General features: G+C 47.0%; 1 protein-coding gene across 1 annotated transcript in view; it reads right to left on the reverse strand.

Annotated features, from left to right (window-relative positions):
• Window positions 1-3,683: 3,683 nt before the first annotated feature.
• FUBP3 (far upstream element binding protein 3) overlaps window positions 3,684-27,961 on the reverse strand; it is a 35,023-nt gene continuing 10,745 nt past the window's right edge. The window contains exons 6-19 of the mRNA XM_017745414.1: window positions 26,468-26,539; window positions 25,694-25,751; window positions 22,965-23,127; window positions 22,008-22,106; window positions 19,376-19,480; window positions 18,879-18,981; window positions 18,139-18,239; window positions 16,806-16,947; window positions 12,048-12,208; window positions 11,250-11,323; window positions 10,657-10,733; window positions 6,903-6,974; window positions 6,072-6,199; window positions 3,684-5,071 (exon numbers count right to left, since the gene is read on the reverse strand). Coding sequence (XP_017600903.1) covers window positions 5,063-5,071; window positions 6,072-6,199; window positions 6,903-6,974; window positions 10,657-10,733; window positions 11,250-11,323; window positions 12,048-12,208; window positions 16,806-16,947; window positions 18,139-18,239; window positions 18,879-18,981; window positions 19,376-19,480; window positions 22,008-22,106; window positions 22,965-23,127; window positions 25,694-25,751; window positions 26,468-26,539 — 1,364 coding nt within the window. The 3' untranslated portion in view covers window positions 3,684-5,062. The remainder of the gene's footprint in view (window positions 5,072-6,071; window positions 6,200-6,902; window positions 6,975-10,656; window positions 10,734-11,249; window positions 11,324-12,047; window positions 12,209-16,805; window positions 16,948-18,138; window positions 18,240-18,878; window positions 18,982-19,375; window positions 19,481-22,007; window positions 22,107-22,964; window positions 23,128-25,693; window positions 25,752-26,467; window positions 26,540-27,961) is intronic.

The raw sequence follows: 27,961 nt of genomic DNA on the forward strand, positions 1-27,961 counted from the left end.
CCCGGAGGAGCCCCCACAGGCGAGGTGGAGGACAGGGGTGGATGTCGGGAACGGGGCTGCCCGGCAGACAGGTGACCCCGGCGCGGGGCTGTGGAGTCCTCCCGCCGCTCCTGCCCTTCACCAGCCCTATTTCCCCCAGAACAAACAGAGCAGCAGCTCCAGCCTCCCCGTGGAATGACCCCGCGGCAGCAAAGTTTAATATTGCCTGGCGAATGATCCGAGCAAGGAGCCCCGTGTGGCTCACCGGGCACGGCCGCGCTGAGTGACGGCTCCCACAAAGGGCAGGGACCGTCTAATCCGCGGGACCGCGGCACCTGCACCCCGGCCCGGCCGGGATTAAAGGGGAGCAAGCCGGGCTCTGCAGAGATCAGAGGCTTCATTAGAGCGGCCTTGAAATAGGATTTCCTCAAGTGACAAGGGGCAGGGTGGGAAGATAATCTGGGGGGCTGTTGGTACCTGCCCCCATATCACCCCCAGAGATGCTCTTTTGGGTCACCTGCCTTGAATATGGTGCCCCAGACCTGGAGGGAAGTGGCAGGGCAGACCAGGGCATCCACTGCTGCAAATCCTTCATCGCAGGGATGGCTGGTTCCCCTCTGCCATCTTCCTCCATCTCCAGCACCCACTGAGGAGCCACCCAGACAAGGATGGGGCTCTCTGCCCTCCCACTGCCCTCGGCTCTGGGGTCCACCATCTCCTCCTAGGACTCCCTAGACTAGGGAGCTGTGGCTCTTTCAACTCATCTTAACATCACATAACACTAATTTCTGTCATTAAAAGTTCTGGAAAGTTTCTTTTGTGTCTTTTCCAGCCTCATGAGAACAGAGAAGCACTGTCTGCCATGGCTACCCTGTGCTGCTGCTACCCACAGCAAATCCAGCGAAAAAACCTCCAAACCAGCCAATTGAAGGATAAAGAGCTCCCTGCATGGAATAAACACCCATGTGCTGCTTGACAGGACACACTGACACTGCAAGATCCCAATTCCTCACCCTGTGTCACAATCCTACAAACACCAACAGCCCTGAAAATCCCCCTGAGAGTGGGAGGAACCAGGTGAGTTTAGGGGAGAAGCAGCAGTGCAGGTGGGACCTTGTGAACATCCACATCCCGTTGGAAAGCTCCATGTTAAACACCAGGAGCTCTCGCCCTGACCACGCTGCCCATTACTGTAAACACACCATTCCTTTAATGCAATTAAATATTTAATACTTGGAGAATGGGAAAAAAAATGGTCCCACATCTTCTTGTCTCTTTCAACAGTCATTTCAGTCTAACTTGCAATGACCATAATGTAGTTCGTTCTCAAATCATGCAAAATTAAAGAAAGTATTTTAGACATCTCAAAGCCTCCCACTACTAAAAGAGCCTTACCTGTTCAGGCTCACTGAATATAGAGCACGGGAGAGCATCAGGGTCATCTTGGACTCAGTGAGATGCTTTAGCAACGGGGTTTTTAGGGCTGCTGCTCAGAAAGGGTTTGCAGAAGTACCACAAAAATGTCTGCTCAGGATTCAGGCTCTGCCTGCAGAGGGGGGTGGGTGCTGCCAGCTTGGGGAGTCCTGTGGGACACAGTCCAGACACCCACACACACCCAGCAAAGCTGTGCTGCTGGATAGACCTGAGATGGATTAATTCTGGGGGGAGCAGAGCCATCGTGTGCCTGAGCCAAGGACTCTGGAAAGCGACTGAGGGAAGGAGCACTCTTTGTCAAAGTAGGGAAGAACAGGGGCTGGACACCTCCTGCCGGGGCCGTTGACTCCAGTTTCTCTCTTCCCAAATGTCACACTCTGGAGGGCCAAGCCTTCCCCAAACTGAAGGTCTTCTCATGGGATCACCTCACTGCCCGTCAGGATGCTGTCCTGGCACGGCCTCGTGCTGGGCTCTGGCTCCGTGTGAGGAGGAAATGGCTGCACCATCCCCCTCGCCATTCACAGACCCCGAGGTCCCCAGCGTGTCCCACCTGCCAGCTCCTGCACAGCCCTCAGGGACTGCTCCTGCTCCATGCAGCGTCCAGTTCCTGCCAAAGGGACAGACAAACCCTTCCTGCCTCAAAACCCAGTGCAGCCAGGGCTTAACCCACATTACTGGTGGTTAAATTTGCCCAGAGCTGAGCAGGAGATTCGGTTCCCCTCCTCGACACCAGGACTTGGCTTTGAAGGCACCACAGCATCTTCTGGGCTGCACCACACACCTGAGCCAGGGGACACGAGGAGCTGCCTGCAGACCCCAGACTGAAAAGTGAGGGGGCCTGTCCAGCCCTGGGGTGGGACTGACCATCAGACCAGTCCCAGGACTGCCTGGATGGACAGAGACCAGGAAGGCAGCAGGGCTGGAGGAGCCAAGAGGCCAGGGGCCACCAGCTCCTCATGAAGTGCTGAGGCATCTCTGCCTCAAACCCTGCCCCTCTCCAGCCCGTCATGGACTCACAACAGTTCAACATCCGTGGCCTCTCCGCCCTGAGCAGGCAGCAATAATGGAAAACAAATTGGTGAACTTGGGAACGTTTCAAGCACTTCATCCTTCCAGGACACCAGACTGCTGATGAAACCTCAGCTTTGCAGGCACCATCTTAATGACAGGCCAAATTTCAAAGGCTTGCAAACTATTTCTTGTGCTGCTGCCCCACCCCCTCAATAAAAGGTTGCATCAGAAAGAGATATTTCCATAATTTATAGTACGGGCATTTCACTGGGGAGACTCACTCATCTGTACTTACAGATACATTTAAGAAAATGCATCCTCCCACAATCCTGCGCCATTTACGACTATTGGCACAATCTGTAATCCTCAGTCTTCAATTAAGGGACACCTTAGGGTTCATTATCACACAATTGCTCCCTGTGAACCATGCCAAATGCTGTTTTGGCACAGAGCTTGGAAGATGAATTAGAAGGAAGTCTTCTCGGTAATGCCCGCTCCCAATTCCCATCAGCAGCCTTTATGCCCTCCTCCAGCCATTTTTTCCCCCCTCTCCCCTCTTTCCAAGTGGCTTTTACTATCCCATCTTTCAATGTCTCTCTTGATTCTCTGGAGGTATATTTAGAGATGCTACATCTCCTTTTCTTCCGGCTCTCAACGTGCCTCCCACTCCCGGCTTTGCAGATGGGATCTTTCCTCCCTTCCCCCGTCATAACCCCCCGCAGCTGCCTGGGAGCAGGGGATGGAGCTGCCTTAGGTTGGAGGAGCTCAAAACCCACATTTTACAAGAAAGGGGCTCCAGTTATTGGCAAACTTGGCCTGGGCACAACTAAAGGTTAATGCCCTTAACACATCTGATAATGGCTGGAGCCACGTCCCTCCCATCCCTCTCCCAGTGGGTGCTGCTCCAGTGACCCCCTTGCAGGGAGGGATCCTGCATGGATTTAGCCACAAAGCTGGGGAAGAGCAACAAGTCGAGAGTATTAAAACCAGGGGCTGCCAACTCCTCAGCAATAAAACCTTTACAGGGCTGCAGAGGAAACTTCCCGGTGTTAACACGAATCCTCCTGGCCCAAACAGCGACAAGCACAGAGACTTCCATGGGAATCCTCGGTGTCACAGCAGCAGCAGGATGTGACAGTGACACGGTTTCTCCGGAATTAAGGCTGGTGCTGCCCACAGTGATCACCCCAAACGCCCCAGGACGTGGTGCGAGGAGCCGGGATCTGCAGAGAGGGAACAATGGAGTCCAGGAGACAGGAAATACTTCACCCACAAGACACCTTGTGGAAATTTTATTATATAGAAGTGTAAAATGCAACTGTCAGTCAAATAAAAAGAACACTTTTTTTTTTTTTTTAAACACCATGCTCAACATTATCCAATCGCGGTTCTTTATAGTTAGACATTTCAAGCATAAGGAAAAATAAGGAAAGAACCCAAGAACAGTAAATTCAGTACATTTAAAAACGGAATGTCCCGCAGGGCAATTAAAAATGCAAGAAAAAATAGCTTCAATTCCGTTTTTCCTTTAAAAATACACTGTTATCTGTACAAGAAACACTACAGTAAACATCAGAAATCATATTATCCCTTTTATTAAATCAAAATTATTTAGCGCATACTGTGGTTAATACTAGATTCATTTATTTCTCTAGGTAATTTGACAAATATTAGATAAGAAAATATTTAAAAGAAACAAAAAAGCAAAAAACACCTTGGAATTAAAAAATAGTTACTACCTTTTATATGGTTTTATGTTCCACAGTGTTTGTTAAAGGTACTAATAGCAGATTCATTTTAATATTAAAAATAACAGTATTTATATTTCTGAGAGCATAGAAGAAGTTTTTTTTTCTTTTCTTTTTCTTTTTTTTTTTTGTTTTTTCTTTTTTTTAACAAGCTTGGAGGTCTTAGATACATAAATGCAACTAGCAATGGAGACATGAAAAAATGTATTGCTAAAAAAAATTAACACGTTTTTATATTACCCCTTTAGACTCTAGAAATTATACAAACCCTACAAAATGCCCCCCCCGAACTTGCAAACAGTAACTGTTTCAAATACAGAAATCATATCATTAATTACAATACATATCATAGTTCAGTTTTTTAAAAATGCAATAAAATCAAAGACAGCCAAGATACAAGAAATTAGAAGTAAAACATTTAATGAATTTACATATTTAAGAATATTTAAATACTGTTTAAATTTTTTTTTCTTTTTAAGATTTGTTATATACCACCTAAGACTTCCAAGCCACTCTTTCTGTTCCAACAGAAAAGATCAAAAATTAAAAGGAAAAAAAAAAAAAACCACACAAAAAACCCACATATTGAAATGTCACAGCTCTGGGGTGCGTTTTGGTGCCTGCAAATTCTCTGGCTTCTCTCCAAAAAGAATCCCGGAGGTTTTGTTTTAATATAAATTTGGAAACAAAATTACCAGCATGTCCATACGTTTAGTACATTACTAATTGTTCCTGATTCTTAGAAAAGTTCAGTATAGATTATCCTACAGCTAGTGTTCCACAAACAGAAAAGTCTTCATCAAAATGTTGCAAATCTAGAAACCTCTGTTACAAAAAGGTTTTCTTCCACAACAATTCCAAGGAAAAAAAATTGCCACGAGGACCTTGTTCTACTGCTCCTGGAAAGAGAGAGGGGAGAAAAGGAGAAGTTACTGAGCAGCAGCAAATTATCAAAGCTGCCGAGCCCTCCTCCCCCGACACAGGTCTGTCCCCACTGCAGCGGAGTGGGAAACAGAGCTCAAAGGGTGCTCCTAGCTGCCATCGGAGCCCTCTGCCCTAACGCTGTCCCAGAGCTCTCCTGCCCCTCACCAAACAAGATCCCTCTTTGCAGCGGAGCAGACTCGGGGAGGAATGAAGAGAAGCCCTTTTATCACCGCGTCCAGGTCACACTTGGCCAGCGCCCGCGGCGAGCGCCGGCACCGGCACCCGGCTCCACCTCGCCGGTGTGAGCCGAGAGCAGCTGCTGGGGGCCAGCATCCACAGCAGCCTCTGATCCCGGGAGCCAGAGCTAAATGTGGAGCAGTGGGGACAAGTGTCAGACCACAGCAAGGTGCCCGGGTGCTTTGCCTTTCGCCGCATTGTTTGCCCCGCAGAGCCGGTGCTCGGGAAAGCACCAAGTGTGATCAGGATAGATCTCACACAACTCTCTGGTGAGCTGAGCGACAGCTGAGGGGAGATTTTACTCCAAAGCATTTTTCAACAGTTTTGGTCTCTTTCAGGACAGGGAGCTGGTGAGCACACAGCTCCCGTCCCAGCACGAGAAAAGGAAAAGCCTGCGCTCACAGTCCTGTGCTGTGCTGCCTCACCAGCTTGACTTCATCATTCCTTTTACTTTAATTCCCCCAAGTCAAACAACTGCCTGGGAATAACTGTAACTATAAGGAAAGGCTCCCAGAAGAAACAAATAACCTCCCAGTCCGCTCCCAAAAAACCCTCACCCACCCTGGACAGGAACATAAGACTGATGTTGAGGTAATGCTTCTGTGATCACTTCCTCAGCCACAAAACATCTCTGCTTCACCATGTGAACCTGAAGGAGAGTCCCCCACCAGAGCAAGGCAAATATACCCAGTTCCCCAAGAGAAGGAGCAGAGGGGTTCGGGGAAGGTGAATACAGACCTGGCTGTGAGCCTGAGCCTGCCCTAGTGTCTGCCCGTAGTAGGCAGCCTGCTGTCGGTAATACTCTGCCCAAGCCATCGTGTAGTCCGGCTGAGAACTTGCCTGAGAAGCAGCACTGGCAGCATGACCTGCGGGGAAGGAAGAAAAAAGGCAGAGATAAGCAATTCCAGGAGCCCAAGCCCAGGCTTAGGATCTCCTTTTGTCAAGCTTACAGAAGAGCCAGCCCCATTCCGGCTGCTGCAGACACCTGACAGAGCAACACCAGCTCTGCTGCGTGGGACAGCAGGACGGGCTCCAAGCTGGACTGTGAGGGACAAGCCAAGAGCAGGCAGAAAGCACCCAGAGCGTTCCTGCAGCTACAGGGACAGGCTGACAGCCTGCACACCCCTCATCCTCAAAGGCCCAAAGCCTCCAGCAGCACCATGTCAAAGCAGGTCCAGAGGTCGGGATCATGCGCCCTGTAACACGGTGGGGAGAGCCAGGCCTGTGACTTTCCGTGAGCTCTCCTACCCTCTCACAACCCAGCTCCAGCTTTCTGGATTTTGCCAGCATCAGTTCCTGCATGCTCCGTGCTTCCCCAGGCAGGCTGGCTGCAAGCGTGGGCACGAGGGGACCGGGGCTCAGCAGGAGCAGCTCTCCCGAGGCGCGACAGCACAACCGAGAGCTTTCCGTGGGAGCACTGTATGCACCATCACCAACAGGACAGCACCAAAGGGGATCTGGAAAGGACTGGAAGCTAAAAATGGCAGGGATGGAGATGCAAGTCATCGGATTAGAGTGAACTCCTTGTAACAAGAGCTGATTCATCTCCAATACGCCTGTTTCACTCACTCTGTTTTTTGAAATACTCCTCCCATGCTTTGCTGTAATCGGGATGGCTGTTCTGCTGCTGGCTCTGTTGGCCTGTGCAAAGATGACAACAAGGGGCACGTCAGTATGGAACAGGTGACAGTTTCCAGCCAGTGACATCTACCTTTCCACTAGACAGGCCCTGGGTCTACCCCAGCTGCCCAGACTTGACACTTCAGCTTCCACCTTTCTACAGTGTTGGGCATCTTCAGTTCAGGAGAAGCTGAGAAAAAGCTTGAGTTCCTGATTTCACCTCATCTGCTGAAGGGCATGAAGCCAAATGTCACCCTGCTGGGACCTGCTCAAGCCAAAGCACGTGGCTGGGAACTGCCCAGTCTGCAATCAGCCACCCTGGGCGCTCAGACTGCTTGCACTGAGTGCAGGAGAGCTGGGACACCTGACACAGCTGAGACCTGTCACCTCCACAGAGCTGCCAAGGGGATGGCCATGTTTTCAGTCACCTCACTTGTTTGTCAGGGGCTGCATCCTTCACCCCCAGTCTCCTCAGTGGAGCAGAGCTGAGGGACCCCTGTGGGCAGTGCCCATCCACACGCAAGCCTCCAGTGGCATGACCTGCTACTCTGCTCCCGGCTCCTCAAGGTGCCATGAGCCCTGCACAGGGCACAGCCAGCCTCACTGCCCCCAGCACACACCCCAGGCATCACTGGAGAGGCAGCCACAGCATCCCCAAACAGCCATGGCTGGCTCGCGGTGTCATCTCCAGGCTCCTACGCTGCTCCAAGGGAAGCAGTGCCAGTGTCAGCTCACAGATCCCAAACCTCGGGCTCCATCTAGCACAGACTCCCCATCTTTGAAGCACTAAGATACCTTCAACCTAGCACATCTAAGGGTTCCTGCAGGGAGAGCCTGGCCAGCTGGGACAGAGGAAGGATACCTGCTCTTCCCACGCTTCCCTGGATCCCAGCGGGAGCACAGAGCCCTCAGTGAGACACACGACAAACAAGCAGCAAACACAGCAGCTGGGAATGGCAGAGAGGCACAGCAGGAGTGGGGAGCACGAGCCACTGCAGACAAGGAGAGCAGGCAAGGACAGAGGACACGCGTGGAGCAGAGCTCTTCCCATCCCATCCCAGCTCCATGCGCAGCCTGGCCCCGACGCCAGCCCAAGGGGGGCTTTGAAGTGGGGGGAAGGGGGAAAATAATACACTGCAAGTGTGAAGTGGGTGGAGGGAACAGGGCAGCAGTGTCCTGTCCAGGGGCATAAAAGCGGGTTAAAAGACTTGACCAACGCTACAAGTCAGGACCTTTTCTGGCAGAGGTCAAGGCTGCCTCAACTGTCCACCTGCTAATGCCAACAAAGGACCTCCTTCAATGCCTTTTCTTCTCGGAGAATTACAGTCCGCAGCAGGCTGAAAGGACACGCAGCTAAATGCATTTCACAGCAAAATGTTTCCCCAGCCAGTTAATTTATTTAAGATGGGGGAAGTAATTAAAATCTAAATACATGTGTAGGGGGTGGGGGTCTGCCCCTCCTCCCACAAGGAGGGCACTCGAGGCTGTCCCCGGGACGCCGGCGCTGTGACGGGGCTGACAGAGCTGTCACACACAGGCTGCAGCACTCGGGCAAGGGACCCTGCACAAGGCTGTTTTCCAACTAAGAAGCGCAAAAGCAGGTATTTACCTATTTCTTACAATAATCCTCCTATGCCTTGGTGAGCTCCACCTGGGCTGCCTGGGCACCGCTGCAGCCGAGGAGAGTGGTGAAGGTTCTGAAAGCGTTATGTGTGTGTCCTCTCTCCTCACCCAGCCTGCCTTCAGTGTGCCTGGCTACAAACAGCAAGAGGGAGCATCCTAAGCACACACGGAACTAGGGAGCCAACATTCTCCATCACACTCAACAGCAGAAATAAAACATCTGCCTCCAAAAGACAGCAGTGTGGGACTAAAGCCACACAGGGGAAGGACAATGACAAGGCAGGAAGCTCCAAGGGTTTTTGGGAGCCAGCTGAAACCTGACAGTGCAAAACTGTCATCACTGGGGTATGAGCTGCATTATTGCTCATCAGGGGGCTCAAGGGGGCTGTGCTTCCTACACCAGGCTCCAAAGCCAGGAGGGGTGAGCCTGAGACATGATTATCTGCTGCAGGAAGGGAGATTTTTCTTTCCCCAGTGACTGCTGGTCAGCATGAGGGGATGTTTCAGGAAGCTGAGAACAAAGTTAAGTTACCAAGGTGAGTTTCTAAAGGCATCTTGCAAGGCAAAGAGCAATGCAGCTTTGTAAGCATTTATTCCAAGGCTCCATGGGAGATAAAAGTTAAATTTTTTTTTGTGGAGCTTTCCCTGCTGCACTGACTGCTCTGCTTCCCAAAGCTCAGGGAAGAGGAGAGCGCTTGGCGTGCAAAGGAAAGGAGTAGGATAACAATTTTTCCTGTATAAAACAAGTTAATGAGAACATACTCTTCTCCAGTACCACACCATTCCACTCCTGTACAGAAGAAAAGTCCACTGAAGCCCACCACTGCATTTTAACGTGCTGAAAACAGAACAACTACTGACGTTCTCCAAGACCCCTAGCGCTCAAAGGAAAACTCATCATTTCTAGACTGGAATTGCTAAGAGGCAGGACTCATCCAGAGTTTAACACACACTTCCTGTGCAAGCTTCCCATGTGCCACCACAGCACACATTTCAGAAGTGCACCAAGTTAACAAAGCAGCACTGAGATTTCCAAATTTCACATATTCACAATTTCATAAACACTCAAAGGTGATTAGTGTTACAGGGAATCACAAGTGCAATTGCAGGCATTGTCCCTCCAATGATTCTTCTACCTCAGGCACTTCCAAGAGAGGAAATTTATACCAAAGTTCATTATCTACTTCATTGCTAAATCAGCCTTAGCAGGGAAAAGCATCTGCCATTAACCCCCCTTTTAAAATTATCCCCCCACATACCTTTTGGTGCTTAGCTTTAGTTTCATGAGACCAGACCATTTAAAAATTCATATTTCTTGAAAAATTGTGACTGCAAGTGTCCTTTGGACATTACCACCACCATGTGAGCTTTGAGATTACCAAGCAGACATGAATCTGCTCTGTTTAGGGCAAACCATTCCTCTGGCTGCTGGAGACACAGGATGATGCAGCTACAGCCATCACCACCAGCATTTACTACTTGAATTATTCTGAAAAGGTGACTCCCCATTCTAAACTGCTCAATTTTGACTCAAGAGGCTTTCAGGAAAAAATGACCAGTACAGGAGCCCTGCCTAACCTTCCTTCTATTTCCTGCATCCCCTTTCCCAGTCATTACATCAGTCTGGAATTTGAACAGCAAGAAAAGCTCATAAGGAACAATTAAATAAGAAAATAAGCAATAAGTGATAAGGTCAAGAACAAAGAGATGGGAGAGCTCAGCACCAATAGTGTGCCTATTAGGGCGAAGTGTGGTTGGCAAGTGCTTGCCTGGAGAATCCTGGGAGAAGAGAGCCGGAGGCAGGAATGCTTTTGTTAGAGAGGAACAGACAGCAAGGACCAAGTTTCTACCCAAAGAGCAGAAAGAGGCAATAAGCAGTTAAGCACATAAAAAGCACAAGTTTTCCAAGGCCTTCAGCTTGTTCTGAGCTCAAACACCACCACATGCCTCCACACACCTCTTCTGCTCAGGAAACCATTCTGCTGTTTTCACACACGTGGTCTCATGGGTGAACTTGCCCTTTGCAGGCACAAAGCAACAGGAACACCAACCCTTCTCCAGCCCAGGTCCTGGCACTTACTTGGGACTTGCTGTCCAGGCTGCTGCCATGTCTGGTAGGTACTGCCCCAGCCCTGCGTCATGAACGCCTGAGGACCACTGCAGAGGACAAAAAGCCATGCTCAAGTAGACAATAAAATACTTACCAGGCCAGAGACATGAAGCTGCCCAGAGAAGAGAAGTTGTCACTTATAGTCAGCAGCTGCTGAGCAAAGAGGTGAACACGGGAGCAAAAGGAAAGCTGTGCAGGTGTGAACTGTTATGTCCTGCCTTGGTATCAGTCTGTTCATGAAGCCAAGGTGAAGATACATCACAATGAACAGCACTCCTTGTGCTCTGTGCAGCTCAGGCTTCTTCCCATGCTCTCACTGCACTAGAGACAGGAATTTTGGAGATGCCAATACCTACCTGCTTTATTATTTAATAGATGAAATCTTTCCTGTAGTCAGGAAAATCCTTAAAGGATTGAGCTCACTTGCTTTTGCTTCTGAGTGCTCAATCTTGAAAAGGCTCCACTCATACCCCACCCTTTCAGGGCCCTCCACCCTTCTCCCAGCACTTTCTAGCTCCCAGCCATTCCCCCCAGCCCACGGGTGAGGAGGTGCAGCAGCTTACTTTTGATGAGGTGTAGCAGGTGCTTGGCTGAACGGACTTTGACCAAATCCTCCAGGTCCACTCATGCTGGTACCCTGTCACAGAATCCACAAATATTTAATGCTAGCTCCAAGTACAGGGTGGAGGCAGCTACTACGAGTAGTAAGAAAGGAGAGAAGACAGCCTGGGACACATGGATCCTGAAGTTGGTATCAAGCCTTCTCCTCTCAAGCAATTCAGCACAAAGGCAGCTTTGCCATGCCCCAGTTCAGTATTTTCCATACTTTTTTACCAAACTCTTCCCCATTCAGTAGTACTGCAGCCTGACATTATTAAGCTTCAATACCACAGCACTGTGTTAAGTGTAAGATAAGTCATCCTGAACTTACTGAACAAGGAGTTGAGCGTTTTACTTTCAGGACAATGCTGCCAGGACTGGGTTATTCTCACACAGAGAATAATTTTGTCTTCGTTTCAAAAATCTCCTTTGACAGCCTTTTCATACCTTATATTGCTGTTCTTCCCTCTCATATAGCTGTATACACTACCCAGCATTATGTCAACAGTCAAATCCTTCTGGGACCACAGCAAAAATTAGCCCAATGGATGCTGGAGGGCCATCAAGCTCAAGCCAGCTGCTAAGAGGCAAATGGTTTTGAAGCTGAATAATGCAAACACGCGTGTTCTGTGCCATCCTGTGAGTCCAGACCTACACGTACCCAAGAGTGACAACAGCATGTCTGAGAGGGACGGAGCAGGAGAGCAGAGATGGAACTTACACCAAAAGGGACAGAGCAAGAGAGCAGAGATGGAACTTACACCAACTTTCTCATCTATGAGATGTCTAGCGAGCTCGATTTGCTGGGGGACCCCTCTGATTGTGAATATTCGTACGCCAGGATCTGTGTTCGGGGGTGGGTTTCTCTGCAGCTCCACGTGCGCTCCCGACTGCTGGTTTATGCTTTTGATGTTCTCGCCACCTGAGAAGAAAGCCAAGACATAAGGAGGGATATTCAGCATCTCTTGCCATAAAACCATATCAAAGTCAGGTCCTGGGAATGGGTTACAGTTTCAGCTACCTTCTGTGTGCCTCGGGAGAGGTGGGCTGAGGATGGCAACAGCAAAAGAAACCACAGTACGTGAGCTCATGCTGCTCCTTTAATCTACCTCACAAACATAACCTGAAACCTTGAGCTACTGTAAGAGTTTTCGGGGTCAAGGATGATGCTGCTTAAAGAACACACAAGCCCCGCTATGTGCCCACTGCCAGGCTCCCAACAAGCTGCAGCATGACTGGGATACGCTTTGATAAAACAGATGCAAAACCTGCACTGACTGAATTCTGTTGTTCTTGCACAGCTGTTCAAATCCTCCAAGAAATGAAGGTCACCTGCAATCTAAACATGCTGGCTTTTCTTCTTTTTTTCCATCACTAAGGCAAAAAGCCACCAGCCACATAACAAAGCTCAAGCCTTCTCCCAAACATGTGCTGTTTGATAAACCCATCAGGTTTATTGCCTTAAAGCAGCCTCTGCTTACAAGGCTTCCTATTCACCCTGCAGCCACACATCCCTCCACAGCCATGGCAGCACACGATTCCAGGCTGTCTCCTGCTATTTCAGAGTTAGCTGTGCATACAGTGAACATGTCTGGCTCGTTTGCCATCTGGATGCACAAGAGCACAGGAGTGCTTCCAGCAGGATGCAGCAGGGCCAGTCAAAGTGGATCTGATTTCCTCAAGACCTGCTAGGTCCCGGTCTCTTCATGAAATTTGCTTAACAAAAGCCTCAGCCAATGTTACAATGGTTCAATTCTTCTTTTGGAAGCTCACACAACTTACAGACCAGCTCCACTCAACTGGAGAAATTAAAGGGTGTGGGGAAGGAAGGGGTTTTACAACTTTTAAATTAAAACCAAAAAATCACCAGCTCAAAGGATAGACAGCAAGCAGGACAGAGAGCAAAGGAAATGAACCAGAGATTCTTGTTTGGTTTTCATTAAAAAGAATCTCCAAAAATAAACGCCTCAATTTTGCTCACATTTCCATCTCTATACATCCAGCACAACTTCAAAACAAACTGTGGATGTTGCAGACACTTGTTCATTTCATTGTAATGGACTCATGACCTTTTTAACATTTTAAAGCCTTCTTGGGGAAGGGAGGAGGAAAAGTTGCCAAAGGGCAATTAACTCTTTCTAAATGAATTTTTGAAGATGCATTTAACAAAAGATAATCATGTCACATCCCTGGGCAGACAACAGGGATTGTACTGTGCAGCCAAAAGCCAACCCACTTACTTTCAGTCAAGCATGGGAAAGGAGTAAGATGAAGTTTCAAAACCAAGGGGGTTTTTTTTTTGTGTCATGCTTTTGTCTGATGCAGATTTGTTCGAAGCTCTGGTTTTTACATATCGAGGTGAGATCTGAATCAACAGCCATTTCATCTGCTTAGTGAAAACAGAGGACCCTTTCAGGCAACACAATTTGAAGGAATGGCACAACTTCTTTACTGGGTGACAGAGGCACAACCAGAGGTTGCTACTTGCACTGCAGACTAGTTTCTCCTTCCAAAAGGGGATTAAAAATTGAGCATTCTCAAACTGGAAGCAAGGAGAATACAGATTTCAAATCATTGCCCCATTTAGCATTCAGCACCAAGCCTGTGGTTGTTAGGCCTGCTTCTACAGCAGGTCCCTCCTGCCCCACACGGCAGAATTAAGTCAGCTGCCTCTCCAGGTTTGGTGGGAGACTGCAAGCTCCTACCCCCACACCAGAAGGACTCAGTGCCCTTGTCCTCTTCACCCTGCAGCCTGGTACATGTCAAAGTGCTCCCTCCCACCCAAGCTACCCCAACCCAGCCTCCAGAGCATGCAAATGCCGTGACGCAGCCGCCGGTGCCGGAAGGAGTTCTCTTCCCCACAGTGAGGTGACCCGCTCAGCACATGGTGGCTGTCTATAGAGCATTCATCCCGCTCCATTCTTCCACCTGATGGGGGGCAGGAGCGATCCAGGAGTGGCCTCCCGGCTGGACGTGAAATCCTAAAGCAATTAATCAAACCTGCTCAAAGGCCGCGCTGACAAGAGCCAGGCCGGCCGCGGTATCTGTCAGGATTGCCGTATTTATCATGGAAATCCAGGGGGGCCCAGGGAGGCAGCGGCTGTTTCCAAGCACCACCAAACACAGACAGAGTTTGACATGTGTATGGCGCTCGCCTCCACCCTTCCTCAGGGCCTTTGGGAAAGAAAAGCTGCACCTACCCACCCTCTAGAGGAAAAAGCCACGCGCAGGATCCGCAGGGAGCCCCACCGGCTCCTAAAAGCTCATGCTCCCAAGCTGCGATGTCCACAAGAAAAGGGCACTAGATCTTCAATCACGTATGCTGCAGAAATTGAGCTGAGAAACTTCCCAGCCTCCCTCTTTTTCCTGCTTCTTGAGTGGTCATGAGAAGCTGCGAGCACAGCAGCAGTTACCAGGTCAGATCACACACACCACATCTGGGTGCCCAAGGCACTTGGGTCAGCACCCTTTGCTTGGGTGCTGATCTCGAGACCAAGCTGATGGCCCAGAGGCCTCAGCCAAATTTTACAGGGAAGGCCAACAGCCCCATCCTGTATCACAGCAAGGAAAAACACCCAACAGCTGGAAACTGCTCAGAAACTGTCAGGGAGAGCAAAGGTTTTGTAACTGGTCACTGTTAAGAAAACCCCACTAAGATCCCCTCTGCCCTGCAGTGTCCCATGAGGGGGAGGAAATAACAAGAACTGCCTGTCTTGAATCACTGTGTGGAGAGTGTAGCACATCCATGCTGGTCCAGACCCCAAAAGGCAATGCTACAGCCATCACTCACTTGACAAAAGTGAAGGCTGCAACAGCCTAAGAGCACAGGCACTGTGAGAACACCGATTACAAGGTGGTATTACAATGCTACAGCACTCAAATCACCATACAACTAGTAATTAGTCACTCCAGAAAGCTTCTGATCTGGCCAAGTAAGAATCCCGATTTTGCTGTTGTGGAAACAAAGGTAAAAAGCCACCCTTCACCCCCCAGTGAGGCTGTGCCAGGCCCTGCACTTGAATGCTGGGACATTCACTCCACTACCTGCATTTATCTTTTCAGCACACAGTGCTCTCTGTAGTCACAAATGCTCCACTTCAGTGCACTGCTGAACAACAAGTGACCTTTTCTGATCCTTTATTAAAGATGACTAATGGATACAGCAATAAAGTTTCATTATAATTTGATTTTTCTGTACATGTAAGTCTCACTCGTGGGCTTAAAATTTACTTTGCTTGATCTTTTGGCCAACTGGACTGTTCAGTGAGGACAAGCATAATCATTGCAATTTCTGCATAATGGGGAAAGCAGGTGGTTTTTCATACTGAAATAAGTTTTCAGGTTTGTGAACAGGCTTGTGGCAAAAAACAACATCTGAAAACAATTGCAGATGCAGGGCTGACCTGCCCGTGTCCCTGGGCAGGAGGTCAGGGTGCTGTGGGGACAGGCACATGGCAGGGAACAGCAGGGATGTGCAGCAGGGACAGAGGCCACAACAAGACTCACCACAAGCTCCCTCCTGCCCGGAACACTCAAAGCCACTGAAACTTGGCCCAATGCCCTCAGGTCTCTGCCTCCTTTTCTGCTGTAGCTTATCTATTCCTTGTCTATTCTCTGCTGAGGCTGAAAGCCAACTGTGATTACTTAAATACTGGTCCAGGCATATGTCATTCATTCTGAAATAAGCAGATAGAAAAATGAAGCACCACCTTTGATAGGTCAGTGCATTAGCTCAGACACATCGCAGCAGTTCAGAGCTAGAGAGCTTGTCTGCTCCCGGCTCTACCCAAAGTCCTGCCACAGCCCCACGAGCAGCTCCTGCTCTCTGACAAACTGAGTCTGCTGCTGATGCTCAGTTTCATAACCATCATGGGGTTGTCCTGGTTGAGAGGATGACTCCTCATCAATCTCCTTAGCATGGAGAGATCCCCACTGGCCAGGCAGCCAAGGGGCCTCCATGGCAGTGAACATACTCAGCCAAGTGGCACAAGGTGCACCAGGCTGCTGTGCCAGGTCAGGTTCCAGCACAGAGGCAGACAAATCCTCCTACTTCCTTCATCACACACTTCAGGTACATGGTTGGAAGCACCTACTGTTATTACCACACTCAGAGACCTTCCATTTCCTCACACAGCACTCACAGAAATCCAGCACGATGAAATGACTGTTCTGCTTGTCCCCGATACACCGTCCTTCAAACGAATTCTCTGTAAAAAGAATCCACAAACGAACCTGCCTTTTCTCGGCCAGCTGCTTGTTATAACAAGCTTATTTGACAGCTCTGCATTAACAGCCTCTCTTACAGCTTGTGAACAAGGGCCTGGAGAGTACAATTATGAGTGAGAACACTACAAAGAAAACAACCACAAGTGCTTTCAGCTTATTCCTATGCTGCATTCACCGGGCATTAAACACCTACAATCACAGAAAACCCCAAAGTTCACTGTAAAGCAGCAAGAACATGACCATCCTGAGATAGGAGGATTGCAAGCTGTGATATTTGGAGTCACCAAACCCACCTTTGCCTATAACAAGGCCACACTTGTCAGCTGGAACAGTGTAGGTGATTTCCTGCATGCCCCCAGGTGTTCCAACACTCCAGTCTCCACGGCCACGACCTCTTCCTCGGGCAACAGCCAAGCTTCCAAAGCCATCTCGTTCCTTAGAAGGCAAAACATGTGTATCAGTATTTTTGTGCTGGCCCCAATGCACATTAAAAACAAAATAAAGCAAGGTAAGTTAAACTGCCTCATAATCAATGGCATTGAATTGAGATATTCCTGAACCTCAGTTTCATATTCAAGGTTTTGAAGTAATGTAGGTTACAGCTGCCTCCCTGATTCAGGAAGATATTTGTATTTTTAAATGCATGCCTTTACATCTGCTGAAATAAACCTATAAATAAGCATCTAAAGGACTAAAGAACTTTCAGTTTGTGATGGGGGCTCTCTTTAGAGCAAACAATGTATCTTGGCACTGACAGACAGGAAAGTTGCTTTCAAACCCTTTCAAGTGTCCTCCTGCTGGAATTATTCAGCAGAAATGCACATTTTCCAAAACGTCCAAAGGAAGCTTTTAAGTTCAAAGACACCCAAAATAGGTATGTCCTTTAACTAAGTGATTTCTCCAAATGCCATGGGCAGTCAGAGGCTACCACATTTAAGTAAATTATTACAGCAAATTATGAAATCAAGTTTTCAAACCAGGTATTGGGGCAAGAAGAGATATCAAGATGGACAAATTATGGACCTCATTGGACAAATTACATTCAGGTTTCTGAAATGGCCTAAAGTTTTCATTTCTCATACTACAAAGGGAATATACAACCTCCTTCCAGAGCCTGCCCTAGTACTTCAGCTTTGTACTTCCTGCTCTTGTGTAATGCAGTATGTTGGTGTGTCTTAAGAGCACAGTGACACAATGCCTGAGCACTCATCACCTTCCTGTGCCTCCACCAGACCAGAGGACTGGAGTCTGAAGAAGAGGCACCACTGAGCGCTGGCAATGCTCTGCTGTCTAAGCAGAGCCTCCAGTCACTGATGCTGATGGACTCCATTCCATCACATCACTGTTTCCAAACAACAACAACTAAAGAGCAGATAGATGTGGAGCTGTAATGAGGCCTCATAGGCCTGGGAATAGAAGACCTTCCCACAGCTCAGTTAGTTGACATTACATTAAAAGAACTTCCACCATAAACAAACAAACCTCAAATCTAGCAGCTCTGGGCAGCAGCATGTGTGGCCTACCAGGGGAAAATTGAACACTGCTGCTTTTCAGAAGATGGCTCCATCCCTCCATCCAGCTGCCTGCATGCAGCCTGCATTCCCAAAAAGCACTTCCAGAACCCACCTGTGCCGTGAGGATGAGCTCACTGATGATGTGTGCTGCGTGCTGACACCGATCGGGGAGGCCCATGACCTGTGCGACTCTTTCAGAGCTAATCCCATCATCTGTGGAGAGAGGTGGCAAAGACTAAATTAAAAGCAGAAAACATCCACTCGCCAACAAGAGCTTCCTTCCAGCACCGCCACTGCTGGCAGCGTTTTCACACCACAGAACTATCCCAGGAGCTACCGCTTCCCTCCACCTTCAGCCCCTCTTCCCTGGACTGAAAGAAGGCAAAACCCAGCCCACACTGCAGAGGGAATGACACTCAAAAGGAAACACTTTCAAATGTCAAAAATCCATGAAAGAGATTGATATAATTTTAAGAGGAAAAAGGCAGCTTTGATAGGTGATCAGACAGCCAAGGACCCAGAGAAAGTTACTCAGAATTAATCAACTCCTGATCCCCAAAGGCTTTAATGTCCTGAAGGAGAATTCTTTAACAGGAAATAAAAGATTTCTGTTATTTTATTTATCTGTAATTACCACTCAAGACATGACTGTTGTGACATCTAATATTTGCAAATGAGCTGTATATAATCTTACTCTCTGAAAACCAGGAAGTGCATGAGGAGGCAGCACATCATATTTAAATGGGTTTCAGAAAGAGACACAATGCACCTGTAAATGAGGAAAGCCTGGCTGCTGGAACCCAAAAGTGGAACACTGGTCAGAAAGCAACGGCTCTCCATCCTCACACAAACCTGGTTTAAATTGAATCCTAACTCCAGCATCATTCTGAATCTTTTTGATCATTTCTCCATTTCTTCCTATCACAATTCCAACAGCAAACCTGGGCACAGAGACCTGATGGGAAAGGCAAAGGAGTATGAAAGTGCAGAGAACTAGACTGAATGACTCTGATTTTACAAGGAGATGCTCTTAACGTTGAGGACGGGCCATGTTAGGCAGCTCCAGGCTATAGAACAGCATTGTTTGAGAAAAACAAACAAGTGGCCACAAATTCCTTCCCCACTAAATGAACTCTGCACTACAAGAATGCAGCTTAAAAAAGACAATTATAAAGTGCCATCTGGGAGTCCAGGAGAACTCCTCCTCTTTGCAGAGCCAGACTCAATTCTTCTGGCAAAAGAACACAATGCATTTAAAAAGCAGCTTACAGGTTACAAGTGCAATTGGATGACTCCCCCCACTACCCATCCCACAGGGAGGTTAGCAGAGTACTGTGAAGGAAACGTACCTCTATGCTGCCTCCTCCCATTCTAGCACTGAAATCACTGCGTACGCCTCGGAAGTCTGCCTGATCTTTCTCTCGGATGATCTCCAGTACCATTTCCCTCGCTTGCTACATGGGGAAAGAAGTTACAGTTAGCTTCAAATTATTCTGCTTGCCCTCCTGGTGTTAGGGCCTCAACAGCGGGTAACGCTCAGGCTTCAGGCAGGGGGATCTCCACCTGCTGAAAAAAAATGCTGAACGCAAACAGCGGTCTGATTTAGGATTTCTTTTACCACAGCCTGTTCTTGATGGCATCTTCCATGTCTGCCAAAACCTGCCAGGTGCACAAGGTGGCAGTTTCTCGGGTGCAATTGCTTCCTCCAGTCTTTCAAAAAGGCCCTTTAACTTTTAAAATATCTTTTCTTTTTTTTTTTTGGAATTAAAGGAAGTGAAGACCCTTCCCTACTGGATAGAACTGAAATCAATACAGTAAGGTAGAAGCTGTTGGTAGCATGGCAGAGATCATGTCCACTAAGAGCTACAGAGCACATACCAAGGAGGTGCTGGGCAGCACTGAGCTTACTGCCTCTCAGAAGTTAAGCCCAAGTCTGCAGCAATCCAGCAAGACATTTTCTGAGACAAATGAATATTTCTCCTACCTACTGGCAGCACTCAAGGCCATGCACAAGCCTACATGTAGCCCAGCTAGTGAAAGTATACCCTGGAAATTAGCCAACAGTAGTCACCAACAAAATAAAAAAAGCCTACATGGCAAACCCAAGCATTTTTTTCTCTCTACTACCAGTCAAGTTTTTGGTTCTATTTCCAAGCTTGAGGGTGGTGGTAAATCTCTCTCCTTTCATTTTTACATATTTTCCATGTCCTCAAGGTATTTTTAATGGAAAGAAACAACTCAAAGACATTTCAGAGATGCCAAGACAGAAATAAGGGTGATGGAGAGATTTCATGGGGATTTGAGGGAGTTAAGAGCAGCATCCACAGAATCCCACCAAACCCAAGGATTCATCACACTTCTTAAAACGCTTCCTAAGTGTGCTCAGCTTTAAGTGCCTCAAAGATCTTCCAGCCTGTGCAGTCTCCATATTTCCTTGAATGGAAGACGTGACAACAGCAAATCTTGCAAGGCAGAAGCCACCTGGGAAGTGGCAGCACTGAGAGTATGATTTGGTTAGAAGTAGCCAGACTGTCATTAAACTCCTTTTGCACAGCTATACCTCCACAGTAAAAATTGGGGGGGGGGGCGAACCCTAACTCTAAAACTTGCAATAAGAGTTTTTTGAAAAATACAACCCAAACACTATCCCTGAGCAACATCAGCTGTTGCAGCAATTTATGATTAGGGAGTGTTCTGGTTTGGTCAAATTTAGAGATATACCCTCTGAGAGAAGGCACAACCACCCCTCCCCCACCAGGTTCAGGAAAAATAAATTTTCCTCGAAGGAAAGTAAGAGATAAAAACTATTTATTTAACAAACATACGGGAAAAGGAAAATAATGCTAAATAATAAAATCTTTTGCTGTGAAGAAAAAACCTGGGAAAGTGTTCAAGTCCTCCCTTTGGTCTCCTCGGAGCTGGGGCTTGGCCCAGGGCCAGGCCCTCTGTGCCCGGTGGAAAGTCCTCCCGATGTGTTCTGATATTGAAGCAATCCACAGAAAAAGGGAAAAAATCCGAAATTCCAGGGAAGGAAAAAAAGTTCAACTCTCAGTCTCTCTCTGGAGGAAAAGAAACTGAACAACTGGCTGAAAGCTGGCTGGAAAAAAAAGTTGCTATCTCTGTGTGACCCTGAACAAGCTGCAACCTGCTTTGAAAAAGTTTTGCTCAGTTTTTCCTTCCTCCTCTCAGGCTCAGTTTAAAGGCATAGAAAGGGACAAGAATTAATTTCTGGGCATAGGGCAGCGATGTGGGATACACATCATAAAGTCACCCCAAGACAGGGAGATCGTATGAAACAGAACTACTTTTATTGGAGACAGGAATGCTAAGCTAGATTTAATACTTAGCAAGGTATGAAAGGCACTTGCTGAGAAGTGGAACATGCCATGGCTGAACTTTAATGCTCGAATTCAGGCGCTCCCATCACGCTGCAATCCCCCAGTCTCCAGCTGATGGGGGCTTTTCTCCGAACTGCAGGTTCATCCACATCTGCAGAACCCTGACACAAGGAGACTGAGGTACCAATATTAAGCAAACCCCTTGGTTTCAGGAGTTGTTGTGGGATTGGTTTTTAATTACCTGCGTCGATTGGCTGTCTGAGGTAGTTTTGTGAAAGGTTCCCTGTCTCAGATGTGTGATTCAGTCAGTCACTAAGAACCCATTTGCTCGAGTGACACAGAGCTCTCATTTTTTGCCACACAGGCTGGAAAGCATTTCAAAGCTACTTTCTCCAAACCCTCCTCATCATCTCTACTCCTACCCATGTGCAATATTTATGTGGAGTGACAGCTCCTAAGTTATGCTGTAAAACAAACTACTCTGGTGTTTTAACTTGCTCTACTCAACCTTACAGAACAAACAAAACCGGGAAAGATTATTACATTTACAGTCAGATTTGACTCCATTAGATGCTCACAAATACACTCAGGTTTAAATTTCTCCTCAGTTCTCTTGGGAAACCACTTTGCTTTTGTTACATACCTGTACTTTAAATGCATCTCCAGTAATTCGGAGAGGTTTATCTGCTCCAGTAGGCAAAGGACCATCTTGGATCATAATCATTTTCACACCTGTTCGCTCCTGAAGAAAAAGCACAGAGCACTTTTCTAAGCAGAGTCCCTAAAACAAGGGACTGTATTTTGGACACTAAACATTATGAAGGTCAAACCAGCACCGTTACAGAATGCACAAATTCAGGAACAGTCCTAGAGTGTAAAGGACTGCCAGAAATTGTGCTGCTCCTGAGGTTCTCAAATAGCTGAAATCCTTGCAAGGAAAACCCTCTCCACCTTGACAACTGACTTTCCAGCCCTTTCCAAAATCTGTAGCTGTCTGCACATAACAGTTATTAAGTGACCAGCCTCCAAACTAGGTGACAGAGGTCTAATCAGGGCACTCAGAACTCCTCCATTTTTAACCTAGATGTTTTGCTAAAACGCTCTATTCTTTAAAAACTTGTACCAGATGGAGGAATAAAGAACGTCCAGGAACACAGTTTATACATAACACAACACTTAATTAGAAAGGGGTGGGATGAGAAAAGAAGATGACACATGGCAGCTTTACCACAGATCAGCAACAAAAGAGAAGCAGAGCACTCTACAACAGCATGGCTGGCATTAAAAATACTGCAGAGCAGAGCAGACGTGGCCCTTCCTTGGCTACAGGGATCCCCTCCTGAACAGCACACACCAAGTGTTGTTATCTACAGCACATGGGTTTCTGTCACTGTTCTGGCAAAACTCCACTACTTGTGTAGCTGGGGCCACACTGATTTTGTAACACAAGATTGGATTTGAGTCCAATCTCCAAAGGCAGAAGAGTAGTCCCTGCTGGAGAAGGTTAGAGCATTCAAGGCTCTCCACTTCAGCCTGTTCCAGTGGATCTAGAGAAGCTGCAGTAGGGAAGAGAGCCCTAAAGGAAATGCATCTTGCGCACCTGCAACTGTTTTATTGTTTCACCTCCTTTGCCGATGACTAGACCCACTTTGGATGCCGGGATCAAAATCTCCTGAATGGTACTGTTGCCATCAACATCGTTGTGAAAACCAGGTCCATTCCGACAGCGATCTACAATCTGCCCCAGTAGCCGTTTTGCTTGTCTTTGGAAAAGAATCGAGGGAAACAACCATTAGACAACATTGCTCCACGTGACCAAGAGACCAGGAACCATCGGAATGGAAAGCAATCGGGGAGAGGAGAAGTGGAAAGATGGAGGAAACCATAGTCAGCACAATGTTTGCCTTTTTTTTTTTTAACTCTTTGATGTCTATTTTCCCCTATCATGATTACTTATAAGCAGTTTGATTTTTGAAAGGGGAAGAGAAAAGGAAGAGCAGCAGCATGCTCTGACCTCTTGGGAAGTTAAGGACAATAGTTGAACTACATTTGGGGTGCTTACTTTGAATGAAGATGCTCTAGGTTTTAACTTTTCTAGCACATATACAATAATAAAACTCAATCTCTGTTCTCCTTCTTGGTCAAGACAAAAAAACACACACTGCTCTGATACTAACACAGCCCATGGATTAACCATTCTCTGGTCAGTCACAGGCAACTGCTTTGCTCTTCTCTACCTGCTCTTACCAGCAGCACCAGAACACTGTCCTAACACAGCCTCTGCTCCAAGCAGTAGGTGCTGAAGCTACACCGCGAAGCGAGGCAGGGATACTGCAGCAGCCACCAGTGAAAGACTGGGTTCTTCTACTCCTGGTGAGAAGAGACACACAAAGAAGCATTTGGGAGATTAAAGATCCCTTCTCTAAAATCTTTAGCATGTCAGAGGTAACTGACAGGGTTTCCCTTCATCTTGAAGACTCCTATACCAGCACATCCCATTCCTGCCCTTGTCCCACAACCCTCCTGAAAGCAGAAGAAATTCACTGGTTCCCTGCTCAGCCTAATGCAGCATCTTCCCCTCTCTCCACTTCACACCATCAGGCACCTTAAGGACAACTGACTTCTCTCTAGAGATTTGAAGAACCAGTACAAAGTCATCCCTTGAAGCAGACATTCCCCCAAGGCAGCTCAGGGGGTGGTGCTCTGAAGCTGCACTCAGAGCAGAACACTGCTTGCCCTTGACTTTCTCACAACAAAAGGGAAAAGGTGGAATTTCTGGAAGCTTGCTTCAAATATTCTGGAAAAGTTTTAAAAGGTTTTATTCATCTACCTTCATATTTGGTGCAAAGTTCTTTTAGTGACAGTATAGAGACCACAACAGTTAATACACAACATATTTCAGATGAGAAGGGGTCACTCAGAAATTAAGCCTATTAGTTTGTCACTGGATATAACTAATGAAAACATTTCTCACAAAACCCTTCTCAAAGAAGTCTGACATCTAAAATGGTTTCCTGACTTTATTTTATTTTTCTACAAGTAGCCTAAACAGTTCAAACAACCAATTTGTCAAGAATTTGACCACAAAAGTAAATTAAATTTCACTTAATTCCATGTCCATGTTCTGTTTCACAAACTGAACAGTGTCACTTTTAAAATTTACTCATATTTTATTTAAAGACAGCCTTGGACACGAGTACATTTAACTGCTTATTTCAGAACCACAAAGTCTTAACTACACCTCTCCCCCATTTTCCCCCAACTGATCTCATGAGGCATCCCAGCTTTTTACTATTTTGCTCTTGTTCTTAAATTTCCTTTGCTAAAGGGAGAAAGCCACTTCAATATCAGCAAGAATACACTGCCTGCCCTATAATGTGAGTTTGCCAATTGTATTTATTCTGGCTCACTGCTTGCAGTATTATGGTAGAATAAGGAGATTTAAGTACCCTTAGATCTCTTTAGGAATGGAAGAATGATGAGTGTCTTCTCTTTAGAGAGACAGTCTTTGCACCCATGTATTTTCAAATGCAACTCAAAGATTTCCAGATGGATTTTAAAAAACCCACCTACCCAAAGGCTGGGGAGAGAAAGAGCAGCTCCATATGTTAAGTGTGTTCCTGTAAGCCTGAGGATCCTGGATCCAGTTCCAGCAGGAGGTCCTCAACTGGTTTGTGAGAGTCTCAAACTCAGCTCCTGGGAAGGGGGAGGGAGGAAACACTGTCCCTAAAGTTTCTATAGGTCTAAAGATAGAAATCCCTGCTGGCTGGCCACGTGTCTCTACCATGCAAGGAGCAGAATCAAGACTTGGGTTCAGTCCTTTGCTTCTTGTTGGCAGCGATGCAGAGACAAGCACCCAGTGGGCCTCATGCTGCTCTGCAACAACACCAACACCTCCAGGGTATCCTGGAGTGGCACCCACAGGCTTTAGAGGCCTCATGCAGCCCTTCTTCAGCTGGAAGGATGCTCATCTCAATAGGAGTAGGGAAGCGAAGGGGAGAAGAGAAGTGCCCTTCAACAGCTTAGCTCAGTATCCTGGAAAGCTGCAGTTACAAAACTGCATCCTAGGTGCCCTAAGAGCAACCTCACCCTGCGGAGGGGAATTCCAAGGAAATTTCTGCAGAGGATTCAAACTGCAAGTGGAAAAAAAGCCTTTGAGGTGCACAGTTTAAAGCATCAGACCAAGAGGTTCTATGCTCCAGAGACCCTCAAGTTTCTCTAGGCCAACATTTGCTGGTGTGGCTAATAACCAAGTAGCACCACTGACAGAGCACAGCATTAGGGAGAAGAGAAAGAAGGAAAAAGGAGAGAAACTAAATCAGAACTCACTCAATGCTCTCTGGTGTCCCAGTGAGTACACAGGGCCTCTCGGGCATCCCACCACTGTCTGTAAAGGAAACAAGAAGAAAACTTGTGATACATGGAATTAAAAATGTGGCAGCTATTTCAGTGACCATGAAGCACCAATGGAAGCACCACCCACCTGCACACAGCATGCTAAAGAATTCAAAGACATCCAGGATCAACATATTTTAAATTATTTACTGGATGTCTGCATTCTTTTAAAGCCTTCCCCACCAATTAAAGGGAGGGGTAAAAACTCAGATAACGTTGATCAACAGTTCCCTGTACAGCACTGCAGCCCAGTCTTCCCCAAAGCAAACTGGCACCAGTGATCCCATTTGGATGAATGGTCTCATTTTTATGATGCAAAGCAAGCTGTATGGAGAGCTGTTGCCAACCCTCCTGAGATGTCTTCTGCCAGGAGCTGGAGCTGATCAAGCCAGTCAGATGCAAACCACAGAGCTGAGCAAAGTGAGAAAACTCAACAGCTTCAGGTCCAAGCACAACACAGATTGCCCATTTGCTCTGCAACCATCTGTTGGTTAAAGCCAGTTCCCTCAATGTTCCATTCCCCAAACCACCTGACAGACCTGTTTTCTACCCTGGTTGGGAGGTGGGTCCAACAACAGCTCTCCCATGCCTGTCTGTATCCATGTTAATGGTGATAACACACTGTGAGCATGGGAATTGCCTGATCTAATGGACACAACACCCTTTGACATTAAAACCTGTTCACCCACCACACAAAGAGAGTCTTACCTGGAGCAATTTGAATTTTGCAGCCAGACTCTATCTGAATCCGTGAGATCTGTTCTCCTCCCCTGCCGATTACTGAAATGAGTTCAACAAGCATCAGAACAAACTGTTTTTCCTGGAAACTGCAGAGCACCTTCCCCCTTTTACTTTGGTGCAGCTGTCTATAAAGGAACAGTTTGACTCCACGATTGCAGAAGAGGCATCCAAATTTATCATAGCAGAAAAACACTAAAATACTGCGGAAAGTTGTTCTATTTGCTTAGAAAAACAAAACAAAAAAGCCTGTCTCGCACTGGAATGGAAAGAAATAAGTATGAAAGAAATAAGGCACTAGTCTGGGTGATGCTGGGAGAGTAATTTAAGTATACCTTGTTCAGCCTGAACCAATAAACCAGTTATTTTGGGTACTAAAAAAGGCAAAGACTTGTTTCTTTATAATTCCTATTTTACTGCCATTTTTGAATGGACATGCTATTTGGCTGTCTGCACTCAGACAGAGCCACATCCTGAAATGCTCTATCAACCCCCAGTGAACACAAATATCTATCTCCCTTAACTCTCAGAGTTGATACATCACTGTTTCACAACAAGACATGCAGAGCACAGACCACACCAATTACCATTTCTACCTTTCCCAGACTGCAAAAACAGCAAAGCTGTAAAGCCAAACAGGTATTCCTGGCTCAGGGTGCTCCCAAAGAAGCATCTCAGCTGTGGGGTGGCATCCCCCTGTATCTGAACCGGGGTGAGATTTAACACAGAGGTGATGCCTGCAAGCTCCCCTCTCCCAGGGCCAACATCCTCCATGTGTAGCACCAGGACTGGTAAATGAAGAGGTCTGGCAGGAGAGGAGGGAGCCTTTCCTTTGCAGGAATTTGAGTTACAGTCTTACAGTGTCTTTAGAGTCAGAACAAAACTTGGCGCACTATGGGGTAATTACCACGGCCTGTTATTTTCCTCTTTACTTTCCATATATCAAATTGGAAGGGATACACAGAGACCCAGCAGTAGAAGTGTCTATGCAATCACTGCAGTAACACATCAGCAGGAGGTGCCACTGAAAGCAAGAGTAATGATCATTAAGAGGAAGACAGAAATTAGGATCAAGCTTGAAAGAAAACAGTACCAGGAATGCAAATCTAGGAAAAACTCTCGTCTGGTTGTGTTTCCCTGCAGCAAATGTATAGGAAATTTAAAATTCTGTTTAATTTGCCTTTAGTCAACTCATATTTTAACATTTAAATGTTGTTTTCCTTCCTCAACTTCCACAGTTTTGCATACTCAAAGTAAATGAAAATTCAGTTTTGACTTGAGAAAATCACTAAAATGCCCAGTAACTTGTAGCAGACATTCTTGTTCTTATTACTGGGACATTGAGCTTTTCCATGAAGTTTGCATCTGGATTTTAAACACAGATCCTCTGTTCCCCATGAAGACAGCATTAAACAAGGCTTATCCAAGGCTAATAAGCACAAAAACTTGTGTCAGAATCAACAG

This window comes from Corvus brachyrhynchos, unplaced genomic scaffold, assembly GCF_000691975.1.
Source record: "Corvus brachyrhynchos isolate BGI_N302 unplaced genomic scaffold, ASM69197v1 scaffold59, whole genome shotgun sequence".
Lineage (NCBI taxonomy): Eukaryota > Metazoa > Chordata > Aves > Passeriformes > Corvidae > Corvus > Corvus brachyrhynchos.